We start from the raw sequence: 23,360 nt of genomic DNA on the forward strand, positions 1-23,360 counted from the left end.
CAACTTTTAAAAATTCTTGCACCTTTTTTTTTTAGGTAGACATGAAAGAAGGTATTTGTGCCTTTTAGCTGAGTATTTCCTTCCACATTAACTCACGATGGATACGGAGTAGGACTTTATAGGTGCAAACCTGGTTCCACCTCTTGATTGCTGTGTGATCTCAGGTAAGTCATACAACCTCTCTGAACCCACTTCCTCATCTGTAAGTGGCAACTGTAGAGATTCAGATTCACAGCGCCTGCAAAGCTCAAAGCACAGGGTTGTCACGTGGTAAACGCTCAACTCCAATGTTCACACCTGATGACCCTGGCTGCACAGAGGTGCAGTTCCTACCTGGTTAACTAGGATCCATCCCACCTTTCTTGCGGACTCTCCCTTACCCAACCCAAACCTTGCAGAGAAAGCCTTTTTCTCTTGAAAATACTTTGTACCAGCGAGAAGGGATGGGCGCAACTGGCCGTGAGTTGACCCCGGCCCTAGAGTCCCTGGTGTAGCAGATGAGGGACGCGTCCAGCTCCCGGCGCAGGCGCGCGCAGAGCAACCGGCGCTGGGGAGCCGCGAGGCCAGCATAGCATAGGCGGCTGTGCGTGCGCCGCGAAGGGTGGGGGCGGCCGGCACCCCGCCCTCGGCCACCGCCCCCGCCGCCGCCTCGGCGTGTCAGGTGCCGTGAGAAGTGCCAAGGGATATGACTAGAGCCGACTTTTGAGAAGCGGCGCACGCAAGGCAACAGCTCCGCACGCAAGGGGGAGGTGACAGCAGAAGAAACTTCTCAAGCGGCTAAAGTTCGCGGGCGCGCAGCAGACTCGTCTGCTCCCCGAGCCCCTCCAGGAATCTTCAGCGCGCCCTCCCTCCCCCTCTCGCCCCAGAGTTCATTCCAGCAAGGCTCCGGGCCTCGCTCCAGGGACTGCGCCGCCGGCGCGCGCGAGCCGCCCGGTGCGCGGCGCCTCCTGGAGGAAAGCTCGCCCGGGCGGGCCTTTGTGTGCCCGGGACCCTCGCGGCAGACGCACTGGGGCTGGGCACGGCCTCTGTCGCGGCTTCTGCAAGTGGCCACGGGAGGTGGAAGGAGAACTTAGTGCGCCAAAGCCCCACCTTGGAGGGGCCGATTTGTTTGCTAAAACGTTCAGATGAAATAAAGTTAGGGCGGCTGGAAGGCAAGCCGCCGGCACAAATTGAGCCTTTCTGGTTTGCAAACGGACAGATTTCCTGATCGGCTGGGCGCCCAAGGATCCCCAGCGGGCCTCTCCCGGGGCGCGAGGCCAGAGTCACCGTGAGGCGCGGGAGGTCGTGCGCTGGGGCGGGCGCGCGCTCCAGCCCGGAGCGCAACGGCGCGGGCAGGTTCTGCCTGAGCGCGCTTCTGGGGAAGCCTGGAGGCCCCGATTGTGTATAGGAGCCGTTTTCCCGCAAAAGAGAAGCGCGCACCGCCGCTTCCAGTAAAACAGCCAGGTACCCTGACCAGGCCGTCGGGGCGCCAGGGTCCTCCCACCCCCGCAAGCCCCGCCCCTCGAGGTCCCGCAGCCGCCTCCCTCCGCGAGGTCATAAAACCGGGAGAAGCGGGATGGCGCGCCCCGACTCTGCGGAGGGACTGTGCAGCCCGCCACGCCTCTCGGCGCCAGCTGTCAGAGTTGCACTGGGGGCGTGAGGGCTCGGAATTGATTCCACTCTTGGATCTTGGGTCTCAATCCCCACGCGGTGAGACCACCCTGACTTGGCTTAGGTCTCAGGTGCAGCGGGGTTCAGCAAAGGCGACCTCATTCTCCATCTTCATCCCATCCAGGAGTCCCTGGTATTGTCGACGCCAAGAGACTCCAGATCGTGCTAAAGCTCAAGAGCCCGCAGCACGTGTCCAGGGCGGGCTTCCGACTCCGGAGACGCTCGGGTTGACGTCTTGCGCTGCGCAAAGGCCCGGGGCCCTTCTCCCTACAGCCTGACGCTGTAGCGCCTTGAAGGCGCGCCTCCTGGCAGGTTAGTCTCTCCGTGGCGCCGCCTTTCCTCGGCGTCTCTGACCGTTTATCGCACACGACGGGTGGAGGGTTGGGCGCAGGAGCCTGGGCGGTCGGCTAGCTACTGCACCAACGCCCTGATGCCCGCCGGATTGCTACTCCGCCACCTCCATGCTGCCCGCCGGGTTGTCCCTATTTACAGGAGCCGGTTTTTGGTTTTTTGGTTTTGGTTTTTTTTTTTTTTGCGGCTGGGCTGGGAGGGGTTGGGGTCTGGGTGCCATCAGAGGGACAGAAAGTGCCCCTTCCCTTCTGTAGGGCGTGAGTTTGGGATGGGAAGGAGCGTCTTCACTGGCTTCACCAGTGCGCCAGCCCTGACCTGGCCCTGTACGCAACCAACATGTTCTCTACCCGTCAGCACTAGGTAGCCCGAGGCTGGGGTGTAGGGACTTGGGGCGCCGGCTCCTTTCTCCCACACCTGAGTGTCACGCTTGGGTCCTTGTGTCTCCAGCATGGCCACCAGTCTTAGCCTGGTCGATCCTTGGTCGCCGAGCCCGCTGTCCACCCAGCAGACGACCCTCCTGCTGCTCTTCTCGGTGCTGGCCGTCGTGCACGTGGGCCAGTGGCTGCTCAAGCAGCGGCGCCGGCGGCCGGGGTCCTCGCCCCCCGGCCCCTTCTCGTGGCCCCTGATCGGAAACGCGGCGCAGATGGGGAAGGCGCCGCACCTCTCGTTCGCTCGCCTGGCGCAGCGCTACGGCGACGTCTTCCAGATCCGCCTGGGCAGCTGCCCGGTGGTGGTGCTGAACGGCGAGCACGCCATCCGCCAGGCCTTGGTGCAGCAGGGCGTAGCCTTCGCCGACCGGCCGCCCTTCGCCTCTTTCCGCGTGGTGTCCGAGGGCCACAGCATGGCTTTCGGCCAGTATTCGGAGCTCTGGAAGGCACAGCGGCGCGCGGCGCACAGCACGCTTCGAGCCTTCTCGGCGCGACAGCAGAGCGGCCGCAGCGTCTTGGAGCGCCACTTGGTTGGCGAAGCGCGCGAGCTGGTGGAGCTGCTGGTGCGCGGCAGCGCGGGAGGCTCCTTCCTGGACCCGCGGCCGCTGACCGTGGTGGCCGTGGCCAACGTCATGAGCGCCGTGTGCTTCGGCTGCCGCTACAGCCACGACGACCCGGAGTTCCGCGAGCTGCTCAGCCACAACGACGAGTTTGGGCGCACGGTGGCCGCGGGCAGCCTGGTGGACGTGCTGCCCTGGCTGCAGCGCTTCCCCAACCCGGTGCGCACCGCCTTTCGCGAATTCCAGCAGCTCAACCGCAGCTTCAGTGACTTCGTGCTGGACAAGTTCTTGAGGCACCGCGAAAGCCTTAAGCAGGGGGCTGCCCCCCGCGACATGATGGACGCCTTCATCCTCTCCTCGAGAAAGGAGGCGGACGAGGTCCCCAGCGGCGGCCGCGCGGGGCTGCATGTGAAGTACGTGTCGTCCACCATCACCGACATCTTCGGCGCCAGCCAGGACACGCTCTCCACTGCGCTGCAGTGGATGCTCATCCTCTTCATCAGGTAAAGCCTCCTTTTTCTCCTCTGTAAAAAGGGAGGTAGACCAGAACGTGCCCAGGTCGCCACAAGCGCGCAGGGAGGGTTTGCGCTTTGCCTCCAGGTCCTCTTTCTCGAGGCGCAGCTCCGGAAGGCGTGTTGCGACTGGGCCCCGCCCGCGCGCGCACCCCACCCAGAGGCGCTCCGACCGCTCCCCCTTCCCTGATCCCGTCGCTACCCTCTGCGAACGGGGACAAATTAGTGAGAACGCCACTGGAAAAAGATTTTTTTTAAATAAATTTTATTTTTATATTCCCCATACAATTGCAACCCCCTTATTTTGACCCCAGTCCCTCACCTACCCACCCCACACCCCCCATAGAGTGTCTCTGGTTCCTAGTTGTTTGTTGATTTTGATATTTTCTTTCTTATAGTTATTCATTTTCCTGGTCCCTTATTTAGTTTTCTAGATTCCTGCTATGAGTGAGACCATCCGGTATTTTTCTTTTTTCTTTCTGGCTTATTTCGCTGAGCATGATCCCTTCCAGCGCCATCCATGTTGCTGCAAATTGCATGTGTTTATCGGAAAAAGTAAGATTTTTAAGGTGCCATAGATTCGCCTTGCTCTCTTCGCCTTCCTGGCACACGGGAAGCAAAATTGGAAGGATCCTGGCAGAAAGGAGAAAGCTGGGATGCGCTCAGGAAGCACAGCAGCCCGCAGGGCGCGGCTAGCCATCCGCGGGAGTCCCTGGCCTCCGAGCGCGGACGCTGAAAGGGCTTGGTTCCCGGGCAATAGAAGCGCTGGCAGGAACACAACCCTGCCTAAGCGGGTGATTAATGGGAGGTGTTAGGCGCCCCAAAATCAGCGGATAATATCGCGTTTATGAAACCACCGCGCTAGGAGGGAGGCGCGTCGAGATAAAGAAGTGACAGAAACAGTCACCTTTACCGTGCGCCCCGCAGGATCAAGATGAGCAAACGAGTTCTCAGGCGGCCCTGGCGGCCCTCACGGCCTCTGGGCTGGTCTGGGTTATCTGGTCCTCACTGCCTATCTCGATGGAGATCGCGGACCTTCACTACGCCTTGTTAAGAAATTGAGGGTTGCCAGCTGTACAAAAGAGTTAATTTTACGCAGTACATAATTATACTAAAAAAAAAAAAGCCACTGTTTCTCTAAAATTAAGATTTAACTGGGCGGCATGTATTTTATCTGGCAACCTTATCCCAGGGACCAATGTCTCTTTCAAGGCATGAACCACTAGAAATCCTGGCCGTGCCATTATTTGAAGCACAAGAAATCGTTGCGGGATGCTGAATTGCGGACGATCCGAAAACTGGAAGGGAAAGAGCGTTATCAGTTGTTAGAATCCACTGCTACTTTTTATTCCTTTAGATACTGTACGGCTACTTTAGCAAATTGAGTATTTTTGTATATTTAGAATCATTTTACTTATTAGGGAAGGGAAGGAGCAAAATCGAATAAAGAGAAGTCAGTCGTGGGTGAGGAAGAAAACCACCCCCAAATGGGATTCACAGGTCCTTGGAGATAAGGACAGTATCTTTGGAAACAGCCTTTACTTTCCCTAGAAACCATATTGTAAATGGTTCTTCGTGTACTCCAGTTGGGCAGCAAACCAATAAAACAATGCTGGAGTTACTGTCAACTCAATATAGTTAATAATTTTTCCCTCAATTTAGTGAAAAGACAATATAACAGAGGTTGGCAATTACCCATTTGGGGGTCATTATGTTTCATTGAGGTTCAGCAATGTCCATTTTTCTTGTGTATCATCTGTGGCTGCTTTCCTTCACAGACCCAGGCAGAGGGTTTGGTCTACAAAGCCTAAAATATTTACTGACTTTTTATGAAAACGGTCTGCAGACTCGTGCAGTATGATGTTAAAGAAGCAATTTTTAGAGCCATCCATAATCCCATCACATATGTGCTTAAATTTCTTCCAGAGTTGCAATAATTATTTACATATATATATTTACTTCCAACATCCACTTATTGTAGTGGGCATTCCCCCACATTTTAAACTTTATTTTGGTATTTTTCGATGACTATGTTATATTTTGCCATAATGACATACCGTTGAATGTAATCATTTCTTGAACTTTAATTTTGTTTGCATTTTCAAAAATTTTATCGATTGTAGTTATAAATTTTTGTACCTGATATTTTCTGAAAATATATCTCTAGGCATGGATTACTGGGTTTAAAAAGAGTGGAGAAGAGTTAGCCATTTGAATTTGCTTTGAATGAAGACTTTGTCTCCAGAAAAATCGTACTAGCTTATCTCACCAATAGTGACTAAGTATTATTATTTATACCATGATCTCCTGAGTATCAGGGATTTGTTTTGAGATTTAGAAGATATATAGTTTTACCTATAAGGATACCAGTTATCTTTGTATACAATGAGAACAGTGTGTTTGCTGGAATTGTCCAGAGAATGAAGAGGAAAAAAAGGATCCCTTTCAGTGCCGCATTTTAGCTATTGCCTTTGTAGACTCTTTGTTCATTAAGAAAATTTAAAACATGTTTTATGACTACATCGGTATAAAGATACATATACTAAAATTACATATTAAAACACGTTCTTTGATCTAAAAGTTCATCCTTTCTTTTGATTTTTTAAAAGAAAGGAAAACATTTTTGTGGGACCCTAAAAATTATTGTGGGTCCTTCTCACTGTGTCTGCCATACCTAAAGGGAGAAGCCAGCCTTGTCCACTAGTCTGCTTCTTCAGGCCGAAAAAAACGTAAGCATTTCTGATTTGTAAGAGGAAAGGGAGCTTTTGCCATGTGAAGATTATTACAGGAAATATAACTATGAACATCGATCTTATAATTTAGAGAGAAATTAGGAATCTGTCTAGGATATTTTTTGGTGGGAAACATTCCTTCAGTTAGTAACCAAATTCAGCTAGCTTGTTGAAAATAGAATTTTTAAAAATTGTAATGTGCTTTCTACGTGAAAGAATTAATTTTCCTCACTCATTTTCCCTCTGCATGAAAAACCAGATATCCAGAAGTGCAGGCTCGGGTGCAGGCAGAATTGGATCAAGTTGTGGGCAGACACCGGCTGCCCTGCCTGGACGACCAGCCGAACCTGCCCTACATCATGGCCTTTCTTTATGAGGCCATGCGCTTCTCCAGCTTTGTGCCTGTCACCATTCCTCACGCCACCAATGCCAGCGCCTCTGTCTTGGGCTACCACATCCCCAAGGACACCGTGATCTTTGTTAACCAGTGGTCTGTGAACCATGACCCCGTGAAGTGGCCGAACCCAGAGAACTTCGATCCAGCCCGGTTCTTGGACAAGGACGGCTTCATCAACAAGGACCTGGCCAGCAGAGTGATGATTTTTTCAGTGGGCAAACGGCGATGCATTGGGGAAGAGCTTTCCAAGATGCAGCTGTTTCTCTTCATCTCCATCCTAGCTCACCAGTGCAATTTCAGGGCCAACCCAGATGAAACCTCAAAAATGGATTTTAATTACGGCCTGACCATTAAGCCCAAGGCATTTAAAATCAGTGCCACTCTCAGAGAGTCCATGGAGCTCCTTGATCGTGCTGTGCAAAAGTTACAGAGCAAGGAAGATTGCCAGTGAGAAGTCAGGGGCAGGTGGAGATTGTAGAAGTCCTCAAGTCTTAGGAGGTGGGGAGTAAAATTAAGGTTTTTTCTTAGTTTCCCTTTGCTACTTTCTTACTTAGCCTTAAAGTGAGCCTAAACTAACAGACCCCAGATGGTGTGCTTCCCACAGGCCTGCTCAGAGTGAGCCCTGGGCTTTACAGGAGCCCTGGGAGGAGTTTTTGAGTCAAAAGAGTTAAAGGGCCCAAGGGGATTTTATACATAAATTGAATGCTGGGAATAATTTCTCAAGGGACCATCATTTGGAGTTAAAACACACAGACACATGCTCACATCAGTGAACAGCTCATTATCCATTTACTAGACACACGCATACATATTTTTGTTGTAACAAAACTAAAAGCAACCCCATAGAGTATCCACTGAAATGTCTTTAGTTGATAAAAAGAAAAAAAACTGGAGACTGCAGAGGTGAAGCACATGTACACAGATCATTGGCATCACCCAGCTCTCACCTAAAAAAAAAAAAAAAAAAAACAAGTACACGAGCGCTCGCGCGCGCACACACACACACAAACTACCTAATGAAGAGACATTTCAGTAATCATACCTCCCTGGTGGGACTCAAGATTTATGTTTCATGTGTTGTAAATTGCCCCAGAGAAAACTATATTAAGCAAAGATTCAGACTATATCACTGAACTTGCAAAGACAAATAGTTTTGGTGTAGGACATAATTGAAGGTGATAAGGGAAAAGGTAAAACCTAGAAATTTCCTTCAAACCTTTTCAATAAAACAGCTTAGTTAGGCTCTAGTATCTAATGGCTGGATTAATCTTTTTGCCCACTTTATGTGCTTTTTTTCATCCCTTTATTGGATGAATTGGAAAGCCATTTGCTCAAAAAAATGAATAGTAGTGGATTTAGTGATTATAGTGCATTTCAGAGATTTAACACGGTTTAAAGTGTAAACTGTTAAATTGCAAACAATTCCAAGCAGAAATCATACCTCAGTACAGAATTTCAATTATGAGAGGAAAAAAAAAGATTTCAGTGTACTGATTTCAGTAAGTTTAATAGGTTAAAAAAGTCACCAAATAATATTCAATATACACTTTATTACATAATCATTCACAAGCAATATACATTATTTTTATTAATTAAAAGTAATCATTTTGATCAAGAAAAGGTTAAGTAATGTATGTCTTTTATAATGTCATTAGAAAGTAGAAAAGTACGGTCAATTCAACCAATTTTGACTAATACATAAGTGTGTGTATGTATATATGTGTGTGTGTATATATATATATATATATATATATATATATATATATATACCTTTTTTTATGTCATGGCAAGTAAATTGAAGCAAGGTCTCTTCTCTCACCCCAAACTTGAATGAGACCTGAAAAATCTCAAAATTTGATCTGTGAGATGTATTCCTTATCACTTTACAACGTTTTTGTTAAAGTCATACTCACATTACAGAATCTCTTTTTGAAAATAATCTAGTTAAAACATAAGCATTCCAAACTCTTGATGTGCTTAAAATTTAATTTAATAGTGAAGTCATTCTGATGATTTTGCTCCATTTGAATTAGTGGAATCTGACCATTACCCTGTGGATGGCAGAGAAATTTAGCCTCTATCTGCCTGGTGAATAGTGAGGAATTCAATGAATTATCTGGATGTTCTCTTTATAAGGTAACAAGGGGAAAAATTCCTATTTTAATTGACCTAGTTTCTCTTTTCAGTGGTGTTTTTTTGTTTTTTTTAAAGTAGCGTTAGTGTCTGTTTTGGAAGGTTAGAATCAGAAGATGGCCCTTGGGAGGCTGTTTTGGAGATTTGCAGTTGTGTTCCTGTGGAGTTGATCAGATTAGTGGGCAGCTTGGAAGGCAGTCACTTTGGTAACTGTGAAAACAAAACTTTAACAAAATATGTTCAGTTTATGTAAACACCTGAAAACTTAAAAAAAAAAAAGACGGAAGATTGCAAAAGTACAAAATGAAGTTTGAAGTTTTAACTTGCATTGCATGTGTTTGTCCAAAGGAAGTTGTACAGTGTCTTAAAAGCTTATTACCTGTTACATTTTGTTAAGCTTTTTGGACTCTTTTATTTAAAGTTATAGAGATGGGAGGGTAGGATGCTGCTATTGGGGGGAGGAAAGAGACAAGACTGAGAAAATGACAAAGAAGAAAGATGATTAGACATTTCCCCATCAGTTCCAAATTCATTCATTTGAAGCACTTAATCTGAAGCATCAACATTTGAGAAAATAATTGTTTCATGTGACATCCCAAGTAGACTTTTAAAAATCTACAACATAGATCTATTTTTAATTTGGGATTTTTTTTTCTTAATAAACATTTCACATAATTTGAATGAATGAAATCTCCTATCAGTACCTCTTGCCAATACATTTCAATTTTTTCTGCACTGGCTATTCTAGAGCATTATAACCCCTCACTACCTTCCAGCCCAGCCATGATTTTGGGCTGCCCCAGTCTATTTGTTCTGATTGAGAAATGTGAGGCAGCAAAAGGAATCATGTCCAACCTGCCTCATTAAGTCAGCCAGGTCCAGATGGGCTACAATCTGTTTTCACATAGGCTCAGTCTAGCTGATGTTTTCAGCAACAGAAAAGCTGTGCTTATATAGAAGAGAGTACAGTAAGTGCTTGGCTGTTACCTGGCTGATTTAATGTTTATGGCCGAGTCAAAGGAAGGAAAGCAAAACAAAAATCAGATAACCAAACCAAATTTGGAGCCTACAGTAATCAGATTACTGACTTAATCAGAAACCTCATTTTATTTCTAACAGAAAGATTATATTTGCTGATTACCATTAAAGTCAGAAGCTCTACTGTAGATGACTGCAATAGCTAAGGTATATCATTTATTAAATGCTTCATTTATAGATTAAAATTTTGAATTTGTAAGAAAATTGCTTTATTCCAAAACCAAAAATATGTCTCAATGTTTCATTTAAATGCTAAAGTTTTGAATTTTTAAGACAATTGCTTTTTCACCAAGCAAAAAGATTTGTTTTGGGATTATCTGAAAGTTTGTTTTGTGGATTATCTGAAAGTTTTCACGTTTCAGAACTTAGCCTTTACCTGTGAAATGTTACTGCAGTCTTAATATTTTCATATTAGATCTATATTAGATCCAATAGTTGCATAGCATTATGTATTAGTGTGTATGATTTTAGCTGTGACACAACTGTGTGACTGAGAAAAAAAGGTATGCTTTAGTAGATGTTTTTGTGACTCAAGGACAGCTTCATATTTAACCTTTTCTTATTTTTATATTTTATTACATATGCTTTTATTATGTACATAGCAACTATAATACAGTTGTAACTGAAATAGATTTTGAGGACACGGAATTATTATGTAGCTTTTTCTATTTGATATACCACATTAAATAAATTCTGTATCTGCATTTACCTATAATAAAACACTATTACCCCCAAAATAAAAATCGCTTTCATATCTCGTTGTGAAGTTTGAGTTTGAGTTGTAGCAAATAGAGTCTAATGCATGTATTCATTTCAGCTAATGTTTATAAGTGCTTGAGTGAAGCATTTTAGGCTGCGTGCATTTTTTCCTTCCTGATAAGCTTTTCATCATACAGTTTCCTACTATTTTCCTGATCTCTATATTTTGGACTTAGAAGAACCAATAGCAAACAGCCTAGCAAAGTGGGGATTAATTTGTAATTTTGAAAAATGAATTCTGCTTCATCTAAAAAAATGCACAACTTATTATTCCCCAGCAGTCCGATAATCCTTTCCTTGAATTTTTTTTGACATGAAGGCTTTGTTTTTAATTTGGTTAATATACGTTGATTCATTCAATTTTTAAAATGGATATATGCCTTAATAAGTGCAATTAATAAGTTGCAGTTAAGTACAAATTAAACTTAAGAATAATAACAAAAAAAAAGGTGTAATTAATATCCAAGAGAATAGAATGGGTTTGAGTACACCATAAAATACTACGTGGAGATTTTTTTTTTGGCTGATCTTTTTACCTAATAAAAGACTTGACTTCACCGGGTCCCTGGGGTGACTGTCCAGGTTTTCAACACCCCACCCTCACAGATGGCAGGGTTGGGTAGGCTAACAGCCCTTATTTCTCCCAGACTTGAGCTCCCATTACTGTGAAAACAGGAAGAGAAATCATGAAGTAAATTTGCAAGAAGTGACACTGATACTCGGGCTTGAGAGCATCACTTTAGCAGCCAAGCTGACTATGAATTTGTTTAAGAAAATACTGGCTTGTTTTCGGGAATACTGACATAAGATCTGGGAAATAATGGTCATGAAGGTCCGGGGCTAATGAAGTAAATATTGTCATAGGAAAGTTTTGTGTTTTTTTTTTTTTTTTTAATTGTAATTGGGGTCAGGTGTTAGCAAAGTTGTCCAGCAGAGTTGAATTCTACCCAATCAGTCCCACTAGAATATAAACTGGACTGCAGGGTGAGAAATGAATATAGCTTTAGCCCTCAAACAGGTATATGTATATTTAAGAAAAATTACAATAGATACAGGGGTCAGTCCTATTTGCAGTTTCAAGCATCCCCTGGGGGTGTTGGAATGTATTCCCCAGGGATAAATGGGAACAATATAAATCAGAGTCTATCTATTCTTTGATCTCTGATTCTTGGTTCCACAAGCAATATTCCTACCTTTGCCTAGGGCACATCCAAACAATGGCAGGGAGAAATGACATTGTGAAGTGCCCTGAAGAAGTATAACACCTTTTCTTCTAAGCATCCTTAAGCTATTTTTTTTTAAAGATTTATTTATTTATGCATACAAGAGCTGGGGTACAGGCCAGAGGTGCGGAGGGTGAGAGGATTCACAAGAGACAGAGTGGGGGACAGAACAGTCAGCTTGACCGAAGTACACTGCCGAGGGGAGCAGCGGGCGAGTCAGGAGAGGTCTGCTGCACTGTGTGGGTTGATCCCCGGCCCACCAGGTCGAACTAGTGCCTGCAGAGGCTGCGGATTGATTCCTAGTGCGGTGCTTAACTCCTTGTACCACCAGGGAGCACCCCCCTTAAGCTATTCTTTATGTTAAAAAAAAAAAAAAAGTTATGTTTTGTCTTGTAATCTTAAAACCTTTGTCCTATAATCTGTTTGGGCCAGGAATCCTGGCTAGCGCCAAAGGCCAACCAGCGATTAGGAAGTGGCCTGACTGGAGAACTGTGTCTGATGGGTGCGCCCTCCCAGCAAATGGCTCCTGGGACCAATCCATCTCAGAGACCTCACGTAGACTGAACACAGAAAGCACTGACCCAGGGGGGAGAGAGCAAAAGAAGGCATGAGACAAGCATGCTGAAGGGAAGTCATTTTTGAAAAGAGCATGACTGGATTACTGGAACTGGTTTTGAGCCACTTGAAATACTTTTAGGTGATAGAGAGACTGAATTAAGTAGTATGCTAAATAAACAACACAGAATTACAGCAAAAACCTACAGCTGCTGATGCCTTCAATTCAGGTTAAGGTTCCCTTCCTAAGCCTAAAAATCTTCTTGCCTCTTTAAAATTTTTAATTGCTTTTATGCCTGTCACCCACTTTTGTGTCTCCGCCTCTCAATACTGCTGAATGTGTACTTTTTGTTTGTATGTGTTCCAGCAAAATTTGTGTTGTCTTGTATACATGTGTTTTTAATTGTGTAACTGCTGTACATATTTCACCCTGTTACTTAATCTCTTAGCTCACTATTTTAAAGCCTGTTCCCGTCTGATCCCATGGCTTCTAGGAGTCCATGGTGTTCATCCACCACATTTCCCTCTATCAGTCTGTGGGGTAGGGGCCCCCAGATGACCTCCAACTTCATGTGTTCCCAAATAGTGCTGCAAAGGACATTCTTGTACATATTCCCTTGTGGATCCATGGAAAAGTTATAATACATACCAATGCACAACTACAATTGTTAGGTCTGCAAATCTTGTCTACATAATTTATGCACTGTGAGTGTGTTCTCCAGAATGTCAAACCAGCCACCAGCTGTGTGTGAGAATTCCCTTCTACCTATAGTGCCACCATCACATGGTATGGCTTCATCATTTTAAAATGAAATATAATACCTTCTTGGGAGGGATAATGCATTCAATAAATCTTTCTAACCCAGGAAAGAAAAGAGATTTCCACACTCATTTTTCATTACTCGGATAGTTATGTTATAGGACAGGGAGAGGGGCAGCCCAAACCCCACAAAGTTGCCTATTCTGAATGGGTTCTGCCATCCGCCGCATCAACACAAAACATATGAGACCTTAATGGGAAGGAACTTTAATAAAACTAGGAAACAATACAGGTAAGGCAAAGAGTCTAGCTTCTAAATGAAGCACCCAAAGTTACCCATCCCCTCGTGGGTAAAAGTCCATCTATATGGGAATGGCCCAGAGCAAGGCCCCAAAGCCTGCCACAAGTCTAAAGCATCTTCCAGTGGGGACCCACAGAAAAGGGTCAGAAACAACCAGACAAGCCCGGAAGGAAAAGAGCAAAATCAACATCAAGATAAAAGCTGCCATTGTCACCTCCCCACGGGTCTCACCCACATCTGTGTCACCCAGTCCACGACCAAAAGACAAGCGCAGCTTCTTCACGTGTCTCTAGGCTCCATGCGCCTCCTCCAGGTCTCCTGGCTCCATCCTGCTTCCTTCCTCAGTCTCTTCTGCAGCTTCTTCTCTTCCTGCTCAGCTCCACCCTCCCTTGGGTGGGGCAGGGAACCTCCCCCTTTCCTGGGGACCACCCTGTTACAGTTATACTTGCCTTTATACCACACCTCCTCTCCTAGAGGGTCTATATTGAAAGCAGAAGCTGGATCCCAACAGCTCTGTCACCGAGCAGAGTTCTGTGTACGGGAGTGTGAGTGAACACAGGCGTGAGTTCTGTTAAACCTACTGCTCAGCACTCAAGGTCACCGCCATCTTTCTCCTGAAGCAGTTTTCGTTGGTACCCTTGAGTCTCACCTCATTTTCTTCTCCCTGCTGTGGTGTTGAGCTTGTTCTAGGTTTCCTCTAACTCACCCTGAAACATGCAGGAATGCCAACCCTCGGGGCTCCAGCCCTTGGTCTGAATAATGACTTTCAAATGCTATAACCCACAGTATGAGATGCGGTAGAGGCAGGACAGGAAGGACACAGTGCAGGTTTCCTGTGATCCAGCAAACCGGGTAAAGGCGGAGTCAGAGTCCTCAGTGGTTTTGCAGGTTTTTATTGGGATTACCAGGTACACAGCAGGCAGGGGTGCTGGGGGGCCGAGAGGCTGGCAGGCCTCCCAGCCGGTCTTCACTCTGGGCTCTCCGGCCTTCTCTCGGCTTCTGCTGCTTCTTTCTCGGCTTCTGCTGCCGCTGGCATCCCCGTGATGCCGCCCTTAAAAGTCTAGTCTCTCAGCCCAGGTGTACCCACTTCAGGTGCCCACCATCAGGCATGCATTCAGGACCTCAGGGTTCCCTCATCTATCCTAATGGCGGGAGGGCAGAAAAGCCTGATACCTTTTACCTTACCTTACAGATGCATTTTGCATTATGACTTAGTAACTGTGTATGTCATGATATAAAAACAGTACTTACATAAAAACAGTATTTATGATTGCATTCTGTAATGCAATGTTTTCAAATTGATTTTACCTTTGTCATTGAAAAATACATCACAAAGGAAAAAGAAAATGAGCAAATTATTAAAAAAAACCACCAAAACAAATAAAAAAGTACCACAATGAGCTACCACTGAAAACCTAGGATAGTAATTCAATAAAAAAACAAAAGCGGGGCCTCCCTGGTGGCGCAGGTGGCTGCGTGGCAACACTGTGAAGCTGTCCACAGCCTCCGCAGTGCCAGTTCCATCCCCGCCAGCCTCGGAGCAACCCACATCACCAGCAGACCTCTCCTGTCTCGCCTGCTGCTCCCCTCAGCAGTGTATTTCGTCAGTCTGCCTGTTCTGCTCCCCGCTCTGCCTCTGGTGAATCCTCTCACCCTCCCATGCATCTGGTCTGTACCCCAGTTCTTGTATAAATAAAATAAATCTTAAAAAGATAAAAGCAAGCAACCCTGACAATACCAAGTGCTGGAGAGAATATGAAGTGACTAGAATTTCAAACATTGCTGGGGTGTGGAATAAGTGTGAAATGGTACAGAATAAACTGGCAACCCCCCTCTTGATATTTATCCTAGAGAAATGAAAACTCACTGTTATAAAAGTTTACATAAATGTTTATAGAAGTTCTATTCATAATCATGAAAAACTGGAAACAACGTAAGGATCCTTGATTGGCTAAATAAGCTGTGATACATTCATACAATGGAACCACACTCTGATTAAAAAGGAATCAATTACTGATCCATGCAACAACTTGGATAATAATGTTGAGCCAGTAAACCTGCCTCAAAGACATATACTGTCTGATGTTAACTATAAGGCCTTAAAAAGATAAAATTCAAGTGATGGAAAGCAGATCATTGGTTACAAGAGCTGGGGCTGGTAGGGTAGATGTTACCATAAAGCATGGTGGAGATTTGGGGGGTTTCTGATAGACAAGGGTCTATACATATATTAACATTCATAAAACTCTTGTTAAAATAGATGGAACAAATTATTTAAGAGGTAAAATGAACATAAAAGAGGATGAGCTGAGGTTAGCAGGAAGCAGGGCAATGCTGTCAGATAAAGAAACACTGAACAAGGTGGGGACCCAGATGTGTGGACCACTGTCATGGCAGAGTGAGTCCTGGCAGGCTGGAGACAAGGTGGTACTAGGTTCCCAGGGCACAACAGGAAAGTAGAACATGAACCTTTGGGAGGAACAACAGCAGCTAAAGCCAAGGCTGAAAAGTGTCACTCAGGGCAATTTTAATGCAGTACAGTAAGTGTTAACTGAGCACCTACCAGGTGGCAGGCTCTTTTGTGGGCATCAGAGATACAACAATGAACAGGATACCCAGGGCTTGAGCCTTTGGGGTTGATATTCCAGTGGAGTGGTTGGGAGGAGAGAAAAATAAAGAAATAAGATTTCAGTTAATTTTAAGTGCTGTAAAAACAAAACAGAGTGGTGTGTGTGTGTGTGTGTGTGTGTGTGTGCATGCATGTATACACACACGTGCACTGGGGGCTCTTCAGAATAGGTAGGGAGGGAAGCCTTTCTGAAAGCAGTGCCAGGAAGGGGTGGGCATCAAGGACAAGCCCCCCGCCCATTCTGTTGCTGTGAAGGAAATACCATTATTGAGGGATGAGAAAATACTTACACTAAAAAAAAATGGTTGCAAAACAGTCCATGGATCCGGAGCTCAGTAATGGGTCACATCCCACTGTCTAAATAACATCCCTCCGCACACGGAATAGCAAACACTGTTGGTAGGCCTATACTTAGTCTTGGCTTCTGGTTTTGCCAAATGGCGTTGGCGTTGTCCAGATGGTTTCCTGCCACTGACTCCCATGCTCAGTCCCCATCACTTTCCCTGGGATCACTAAAATGATTCCTGAAGAATGGCCAGGTAGCAGGCCCTCTATGTCCGCAAGTCAGCGAGAGATGACATACTCAAAAAATGCAACAAAAAATCCAAGTTAAAATGACGGCTGATTCCTTAATTTTATGTGTACCGAAGAACTTGAAATTGATTCTTTCAAGCACTTAATGGATCTTTTTCTGGATCTTCATGGACTCTATCTCTGGCCCTTGAATAAAACTTTTACTATATCTGCCTGTAAAGGATTTCTACCCTAATCTCGGTGGGGTTGCTGAGCAAAGCAAGCAGCTTGGGTTACTATTTTCAGGATCTTACATCCAAGCGCTTGGCCTGCAGGTCGAGCAGTGCTTCTTTGCTTTAATTGTTTTACCACACTGCTCAGGCTGTGGTCAGGCTGGGGGGCACCGGCGGGGGTGGGGTGGGGGGAGGGCTTACTCAGCTTTCAGAGTGCCACACAGTTTGAGCCCCACACTTGGAGAAAATGCTGGTGTGCCTTTGGGTCTGCAGGCATCTCCTGGGACTTGTTCTTTGCTCACACTTCACTGCTGCTCCCACTTGAGTAAGCTAGCAGGGCATTTGGTTCTCCCACTGCCCTTCTCAACAATCACCAGCTTAATTTAAAACTCTGCTTCTGCAATTTCCACAGCCCACAGGCAAATCCACTTAGCACTCTGCTTTCCTAGTGCTGATCTTGAGTGTGAAAGGGAAGCACAGGTTGGACAAAGGAGTGCAAGAATAGTTTCTGTTGTGTTTTCCAACATGGTTTTCTAGGCCTAATTACAGTACACAGCAGAATGAGCCTGCCTACCACTTAGTTTGGTTTTTGAAATTTCTTATTATGACTTTTTAAAAGTCACATTGGTTTATAACATTATACAGGTTTTGCCACTTAAATTTCCAACTTCAAGAGATGGTTCTGAAAACAAGTATTAAGGCTTTGCTAACAAAATTCACCCCATCAGGCTCATTTTCTTTGTGACAAGGTGTCAGGAAGTTCAGTTCGTCATATACACCTGCCACATGGCTCTACAGAGTCCCCCACTTTCTCACTTCCTTTGTCCAACCCCTTCACCTCTCTCTCTCTCTGGCACCTCAGACCTCATATTCTTCTTCTTCTTCTTTTTTTTTTAGATGCAAAATATTCATGGCAATGCATTGACTATAAGAACAGAAGACTAGAAACAACCCAAATATTCATCAATGGAAAATAAGTTAAATTAATCACATTACATAGAATGGATTACCGAGCAATACTAAAAGAATGGATTATGATTTGAAATATAAGGATGCCTTTGGTTGTCGTCCTTTTTGTTTTGTTTTAATATATTTTTTACATCATTTTTCATTTGTGCACAATGTACGCATTTTCATCTTGGTTATAGTCCCCATACAATTCCCACCTTTGTTTTGATGAAGCCTCTCCCTTTAACACTCAGCTGATCCGCACCCCCAGGCGCTCTCAACTTGCCTTTGCTGTCCTTTTTCTATTTTATTTTGTTTTGTTTTCTGTTTTTCATAAGACTTACCTCTTGTTAACAGAATGTAAAATTATCTTTTAATTTTGATTGTGGTTTATCATCTGTCTCTACCAGACCCGGGTCCCATAATGTAAATGTCACAGGAGTGGGCTCCTTAATGTGGCTTGAAGAGTAGAATATCCAGTCACCCTGGTGGATTTTCTACACACTCTCCAACAACTGGCTTGCATTACATTTTAAATTCAGATGGTCTGATTACTGCCCAAATAAACAATACACTCACAAAAAGAAATTAGCTAATCATCATTCTATAGATCTGTGCTATCCAATATGGTAGTCATTAGTCACATGTAGTATTTAAACTCAAATGAAAGACTATACTTTCAGGGGTCATTTCTATAGTTCGTCAAATTCAAATGAATTAAAATTAAATAAAATTAAAAGTTCACTTTCTCAGTCTCACCGAGTCTATTTCAGGTGCTCCCTGGGCCCATGGGGTTAGTGGCTACTGTTCTGGGCCTCACATACCCTCACAGCCGACAGCTGCCCTGACAGCATGGCTATAGGTGAGTCAGTACGTCAATTTATAGATGCATCTGTTTATTCAATAGGTAACTATATATTTAACATCTACCTTGAGTGAGGTGTCCTGACAAGACAGATGACTGCACAAGAGACTAAACTAAGGAGATTTCTGACCCTAAATTAAGTCTTCATCTTTGTCACTGGTGCGGGTGATACCTTTCCCGGGAGGCACACTCCCTGGCACAGCCAGCCTCCCAGGCCTTGCTGCCCTTTATTCTTCTTGCTGCACACTCTGATTCTGCCACTTCCAAGTACTGAGCCCTTCATGTGCTTCACTTTTCCAGGTGGAAGTTTCATAAAAGCAAAGGATCACCCACACTGCTGCTTTGTATGTTGCTTCCCTGCTCTCATTTCCTTTGGATTTTAGGCATCAACCATTCTGCCTTTGCCTCAGACAGGATTCTAGACTCAGTAAAACTCACTATTCAATTTTGAATTGTCAAGCTTCTGTTAGAGCATATCAGAAGGGAATTATAAATTGCACCAACAGGCCTTGTCACCAAAAATTAAATAGAAACCCATTTCAATTTCTTAAACTCATGTCTTTTAAGTAGTATCTTGTTTTCAGTGTGCCTAATTTTTTAAGTTCTTTTTATATTTCTCATCAGATTTTCTATTACATAGCTCCTATGCACAATAGCATATATCATCACACAATAGAATAACATACGGTATTATACTGATTTAATAAATAGGTGAGGAGGTTAAAATAATCATTCAGAGTCATTTAGTGAAATGACCCTTTGTTCCCACATTAAGAAATGCACATGGAGTTCATGCAGAATCACATTTTCTCTCACTTTTACTATCTCAATGGGGTGGCTGGGATTTCTGTTGGAAGTTGAGCCATGGCAGTATATCCAGACCACCTTTTCTGCCCACCTGAAAACTAGTTTGTTTCCTCGTCAGGCTGGGTATAGGCTCTAAAAACTTTTAAACCTTCCATAAAATGAAAAAACTGAAAAAAAAAAAAGTCATGAGATGATTCCTTGACCTCCTTTTTTAAGAGCATGAGAGAAGAATCAGAGACAGGGGTATCTGGAAGGAGATGGGTGGTCACAGCAGGTATTCTTGTAAAGTAAGTGTGGCTTAGGCACATGTGTGTGCCAATGACAATGGTCCCACAGGGAGTGAGCCAGGATGAGGCAAGGAGAGAAAGGGGCTGGTGTCCCAGAGAAGGATCTATGGGTGGGACGCTGTGCTTGGTGCATGAAGCTCTTGTAAGGGGCAGGGGTGGGGGTAGGGTGGGGAGTTGTTAGAGCTTCTTCATGTCTTGGGTTCAAATCTTGTCTCTGCCACTTCATAGAAATGTATGAATTTGTGCAAGTTCATCTCTTTAAGTGGATGTTCCCTCTTGTGTACAATGGAGGGAATAAGGTCTCAGAGGTCTCAAATTCAATAATTATCATGAATATTCACATAAATAGGGCTTAGCTTGGTGCTTGGAACAAAACAAACATGCCATTACTGTGTGCTATACTTGCATTATTATTGCTAATATTAGGCACAGAGGCTGAATAAACAAGATGACAAGATATATAAATCATGGTCTTTGCCAATAAGAGTTCAGTGGGTGAGAGAAATATGTAAACAATGATAACACAAAGCAATCACTGCTTTCACAGCCTTCACCTGTCACCCTCAGCAGGAATGCAGAGGCTGGTGAGGACCCCGCAGACACAGGACTGGACCTCTAGGTCTCCATTTAATACACTTTCCTCCTTCAGAATAGGTCCTTTTAACACTTGCTGCACCATTAGTCCTAACTTTTCGTCCCTATTCCTTTCTGCCTCCTTTCTCACCTTCCTGCCCCATAGGGGGAGGAGACAGATGCTCCTGAAGAAGTGGATTTTCCAGGTCTGACTTGCTCAACCCCAGGGAATGGCGTAATAAGAGCAAACCCCCAGACTGTGAGAGAACTGGCCCCATTTGGAAGCAGTTTTCTGGAAAACAGGATGGAGCCATATTATCCATATTTTCCAGGTTAGAAAGAAGAACCTACAAGACTATTTATGTCAACAAGCAAGTTATTCAAGGTCATCTAAATTTTATTCGTTGTCTAGATCTATCACCTAATGCCACGCCTGACAGTGAACAGGTACTCAAAACCTGTTTGTTAAATGACCAGAACAAGTTCAATTAAATGACCAGAACAAGTTCAATTCATCTAAAAAGGCCATATAAATGAAGATTTATTATTGAGCTGCAAACAGATCTCAGGCCTTTCAGTTCATAGCTTTGTATTTCTCTCTGTACCTTAAGTTGCAATGGATTTGGCAGCCCTTCTTCCTTATCACCTATGCGGGCTGCTAGCCAGGGATAGTCTAGGTATCCCTACTACTTACTTCTTTTGCAAATCACCTCCAGAGAGGGCAACTTTCACTTGGAAGGACTTATGGATGTCTGATGGGTCTACGTTTGTTAGAGATTCTTTTCCAAATGTATTGACTCCAACTTTAAGCCATCAGCTTTCTATTCACAGCTGAAACTCAGTTACAGGCGTCTTACAAATCAGCTGTGGGCCTTCTCATCACTTCATTCCTTTTCATTGCTCAATAGTATTTGACTGTGTGAATATGGAATACTTAGCTGATTCATCTCAGTGGAGAATGAATAAAACAAACATCTGGATTGTTTCTGCTGTTTGGCTGATAAAACTTGCTGCTATGAACATCCACATACAAGTCTCTGTGTAGACATATTTATATAAATCTACTTGCACCTAGTATTTGCATTTTCCAGTGTTTTATTGTAGCTACAATGGGTGCAAATATAGAAAAGGTGTGATTTCTACTTGTACCATAGATCAGGGAGCTGAAAAGGGGGGTCCAGACTATGCTCACAACCATGGCGGCTCCTTCACTACACTTGCAGTTGGTTCCTCCTCTCCCTGATGCAAAGAGACCTTGGCAACCAACCCTCCTGAACCACACAGGAGATAGTTCTGAATTTCCCAGAAAACAGCTTACACAACATGGGCTATCAGTTTTCTGCTTGGCTCTTCCCCCATACACCAAGATAACTGAACCAGTAACACAGAACTCAGCTTATTTGATTGTTGGGAAAAACCGAAAACACCCTAAGGGAAGGCAGGGCAATGTGACTTGTGCCCAGACACTCAACCTTGGCCCCCTCCTGCTCCATGCTGGGTGCTCCTGCAGGCCCTGCTCCTTGAAAGGAAAGTGGGGTGGCAAGGGAGGACACTGCCTGCCGGAGGAAAGTCCCCAAAGGAGTGATTTCTGCCTGCTAAAATGGAGCCAGCGAGTGTCCCCGGTGTGGATGGGGACTTACAAGACCCGGAAAGTATTGCACGTGAGTCTTTTCTCAAACCTCCCTTTCTCTCCCCATCACATTCTGAAAGCACTGGACGCGACTCTCCGCGGAGACAGTCACTGGCTCAGTCAGCGGCTCAGTTTTGTTACTCACGGAGCTTGCGGGACATCGGGACATCGTCTGTGAAGTGGGCGTGATGACCTTGTGGGGAGCACGGAAAGCCGGGGTGCGCAAGCATTTCACAGAGGCGCCTCTAGGAGTAGTTGTGGATTTCCTCCCGCGAGTTTCTTTGACGCTCTCAAGAGCCCATGCGAAACGGAAAACAGCAGCAAACAAAAAATGTCAACCCCGGCAAGTATCTCAAGGCCCCAAACTCTGGCTTGAGACCTAATTAGGTCAAGAAAAGTAGCACCGGTTTACCAGCTCGTGTGCGCGCGCGTGCTCCGCTGGCTGCAGGGGCAGCAGCACGTGTGATGGATTGAAGGTGTCCCCTAGGATTACACAAAATTCATTTGATGCTTAAAGCACTTCTGGGGTTCCAGGCAGTGAGCTCATTGCTGACTTTGTTTCTGCAGACTTCTATCAAGCCACTAGCATCTAGGGCTATAGCCAACGAGCGCCAAGGGACATGTGTGCAACAGAGGTGTGGGGCTAAAACACAATGTGGAAAGGTCGCAGGAGGTGGGTAAGTAGCTGGAAGAGACTCCCTGGAAGCTAACAAATATTCTCCCTTCCTAGGAGTCAGTTGTTTTATGTGTATTTGTGGAATCTTCCTAATAAAAATCCTGCATGGTAAGATTTTTTTTTAAAGATTTATTTATATATACAAGAGCTGGGGTACAGGCCAGACATGCGGGGGTGGGATGTGGGGTGGTGGTGGTGTGTGTGAGAGGATTCACCAGAGACAGAGCAGGGAACGGAACAGGCAGACTGACTGAAATACACTGCTGAGGGGAGCAGCAGGCGAGACAGGAGAGGTCTGCTGTGCCATGTGGGTTGCTCCATGGACAGCGGGGGATTGAACTCATGCTGCAGAGGCTGTGGATTGCTTCATAGTGTGGTGCTTAACCCCTTGCACCACCAGGGAGGCCCCATGGTAAGAATTTTTTTATACCAGTTTCCAGATGAGGAAACTAAGAGGTCAACTTCACTTGCTCAATTAAGGTACAACTCATTACTTGCTAAAGTTCATACATGTTGCAAGTGGATTTGAATTCAACCCCGAATCCAGTACCTTTTTTCTTTTCTACTGTTCCACTTTCCCTAGAAGCCTAAAATTCCAGGAAATAAGTGAAGTTCAGTGATAAAGGCTTACATTTCCCCCACAGGTTTTGCTCTTGACCTCTTCCTATTCTTTCTCTAGAAACATACACGAAAGCCCCCAGGACGCCTGAGACAGCTTTGCACTCAGCACAGTGGGTTTTTGACCAAGTGACTCTTTGATCTTTAGCACAGAGAATACTGTATCTACAGCTCAGACCAGC

The 23,360-nt window shown here is 45.0% G+C and overlaps 1 protein-coding gene across 1 annotated transcript; it reads left to right on the forward strand.

Moving 5' to 3' along the window:
* The first annotated feature begins 1,543 nt into the window (after positions 1-1,543).
* Positions 1,544-10,723, forward strand: LOC119259388 (cytochrome P450 1B1). Its single transcript, XM_037528210.2, has 3 exons — positions 1,544-1,962; positions 2,449-3,492; positions 6,493-10,723. Exons 2-3 carry the CDS (start codon positions 2,450-2,452, stop codon positions 7,079-7,081), a joined length of 1,632 nt encoding a protein of 543 aa, XP_037384107.1. The 5' UTR covers positions 1,544-1,962; position 2,449; the 3' UTR covers positions 7,082-10,723.
* Positions 10,724-23,360: the final 12,637 nt, after the last annotated feature.

The sequence above is a fragment of the Talpa occidentalis genome, unplaced genomic scaffold (genome assembly GCF_014898055.3).
Source record: "Talpa occidentalis isolate TD23 unplaced genomic scaffold, MPIMG_talOcc4v2.1 talOcc4.5, whole genome shotgun sequence".
Taxonomy (NCBI): domain Eukaryota; kingdom Metazoa; phylum Chordata; class Mammalia; order Eulipotyphla; family Talpidae; genus Talpa; species Talpa occidentalis.

What these genes read in the sequence shown, in the direction of transcription:
- LOC119259388 (XM_037528210.2), top strand. Translation starts at nt 2,450, where the DNA reads ATGGCCACCAGTCTTAGCCTGGTCGATCCTTGGTCGCCGAGCCCGCTG. An exon ending in ATGCTCATCCTCTTCATCAG is followed by an intron (nt 3,493 to 6,492) that starts GTAAAGCCTCCT and finishes ATGAAAAACCAG; the next exon opens with ATATCCAGAAGTGCAGGCTC.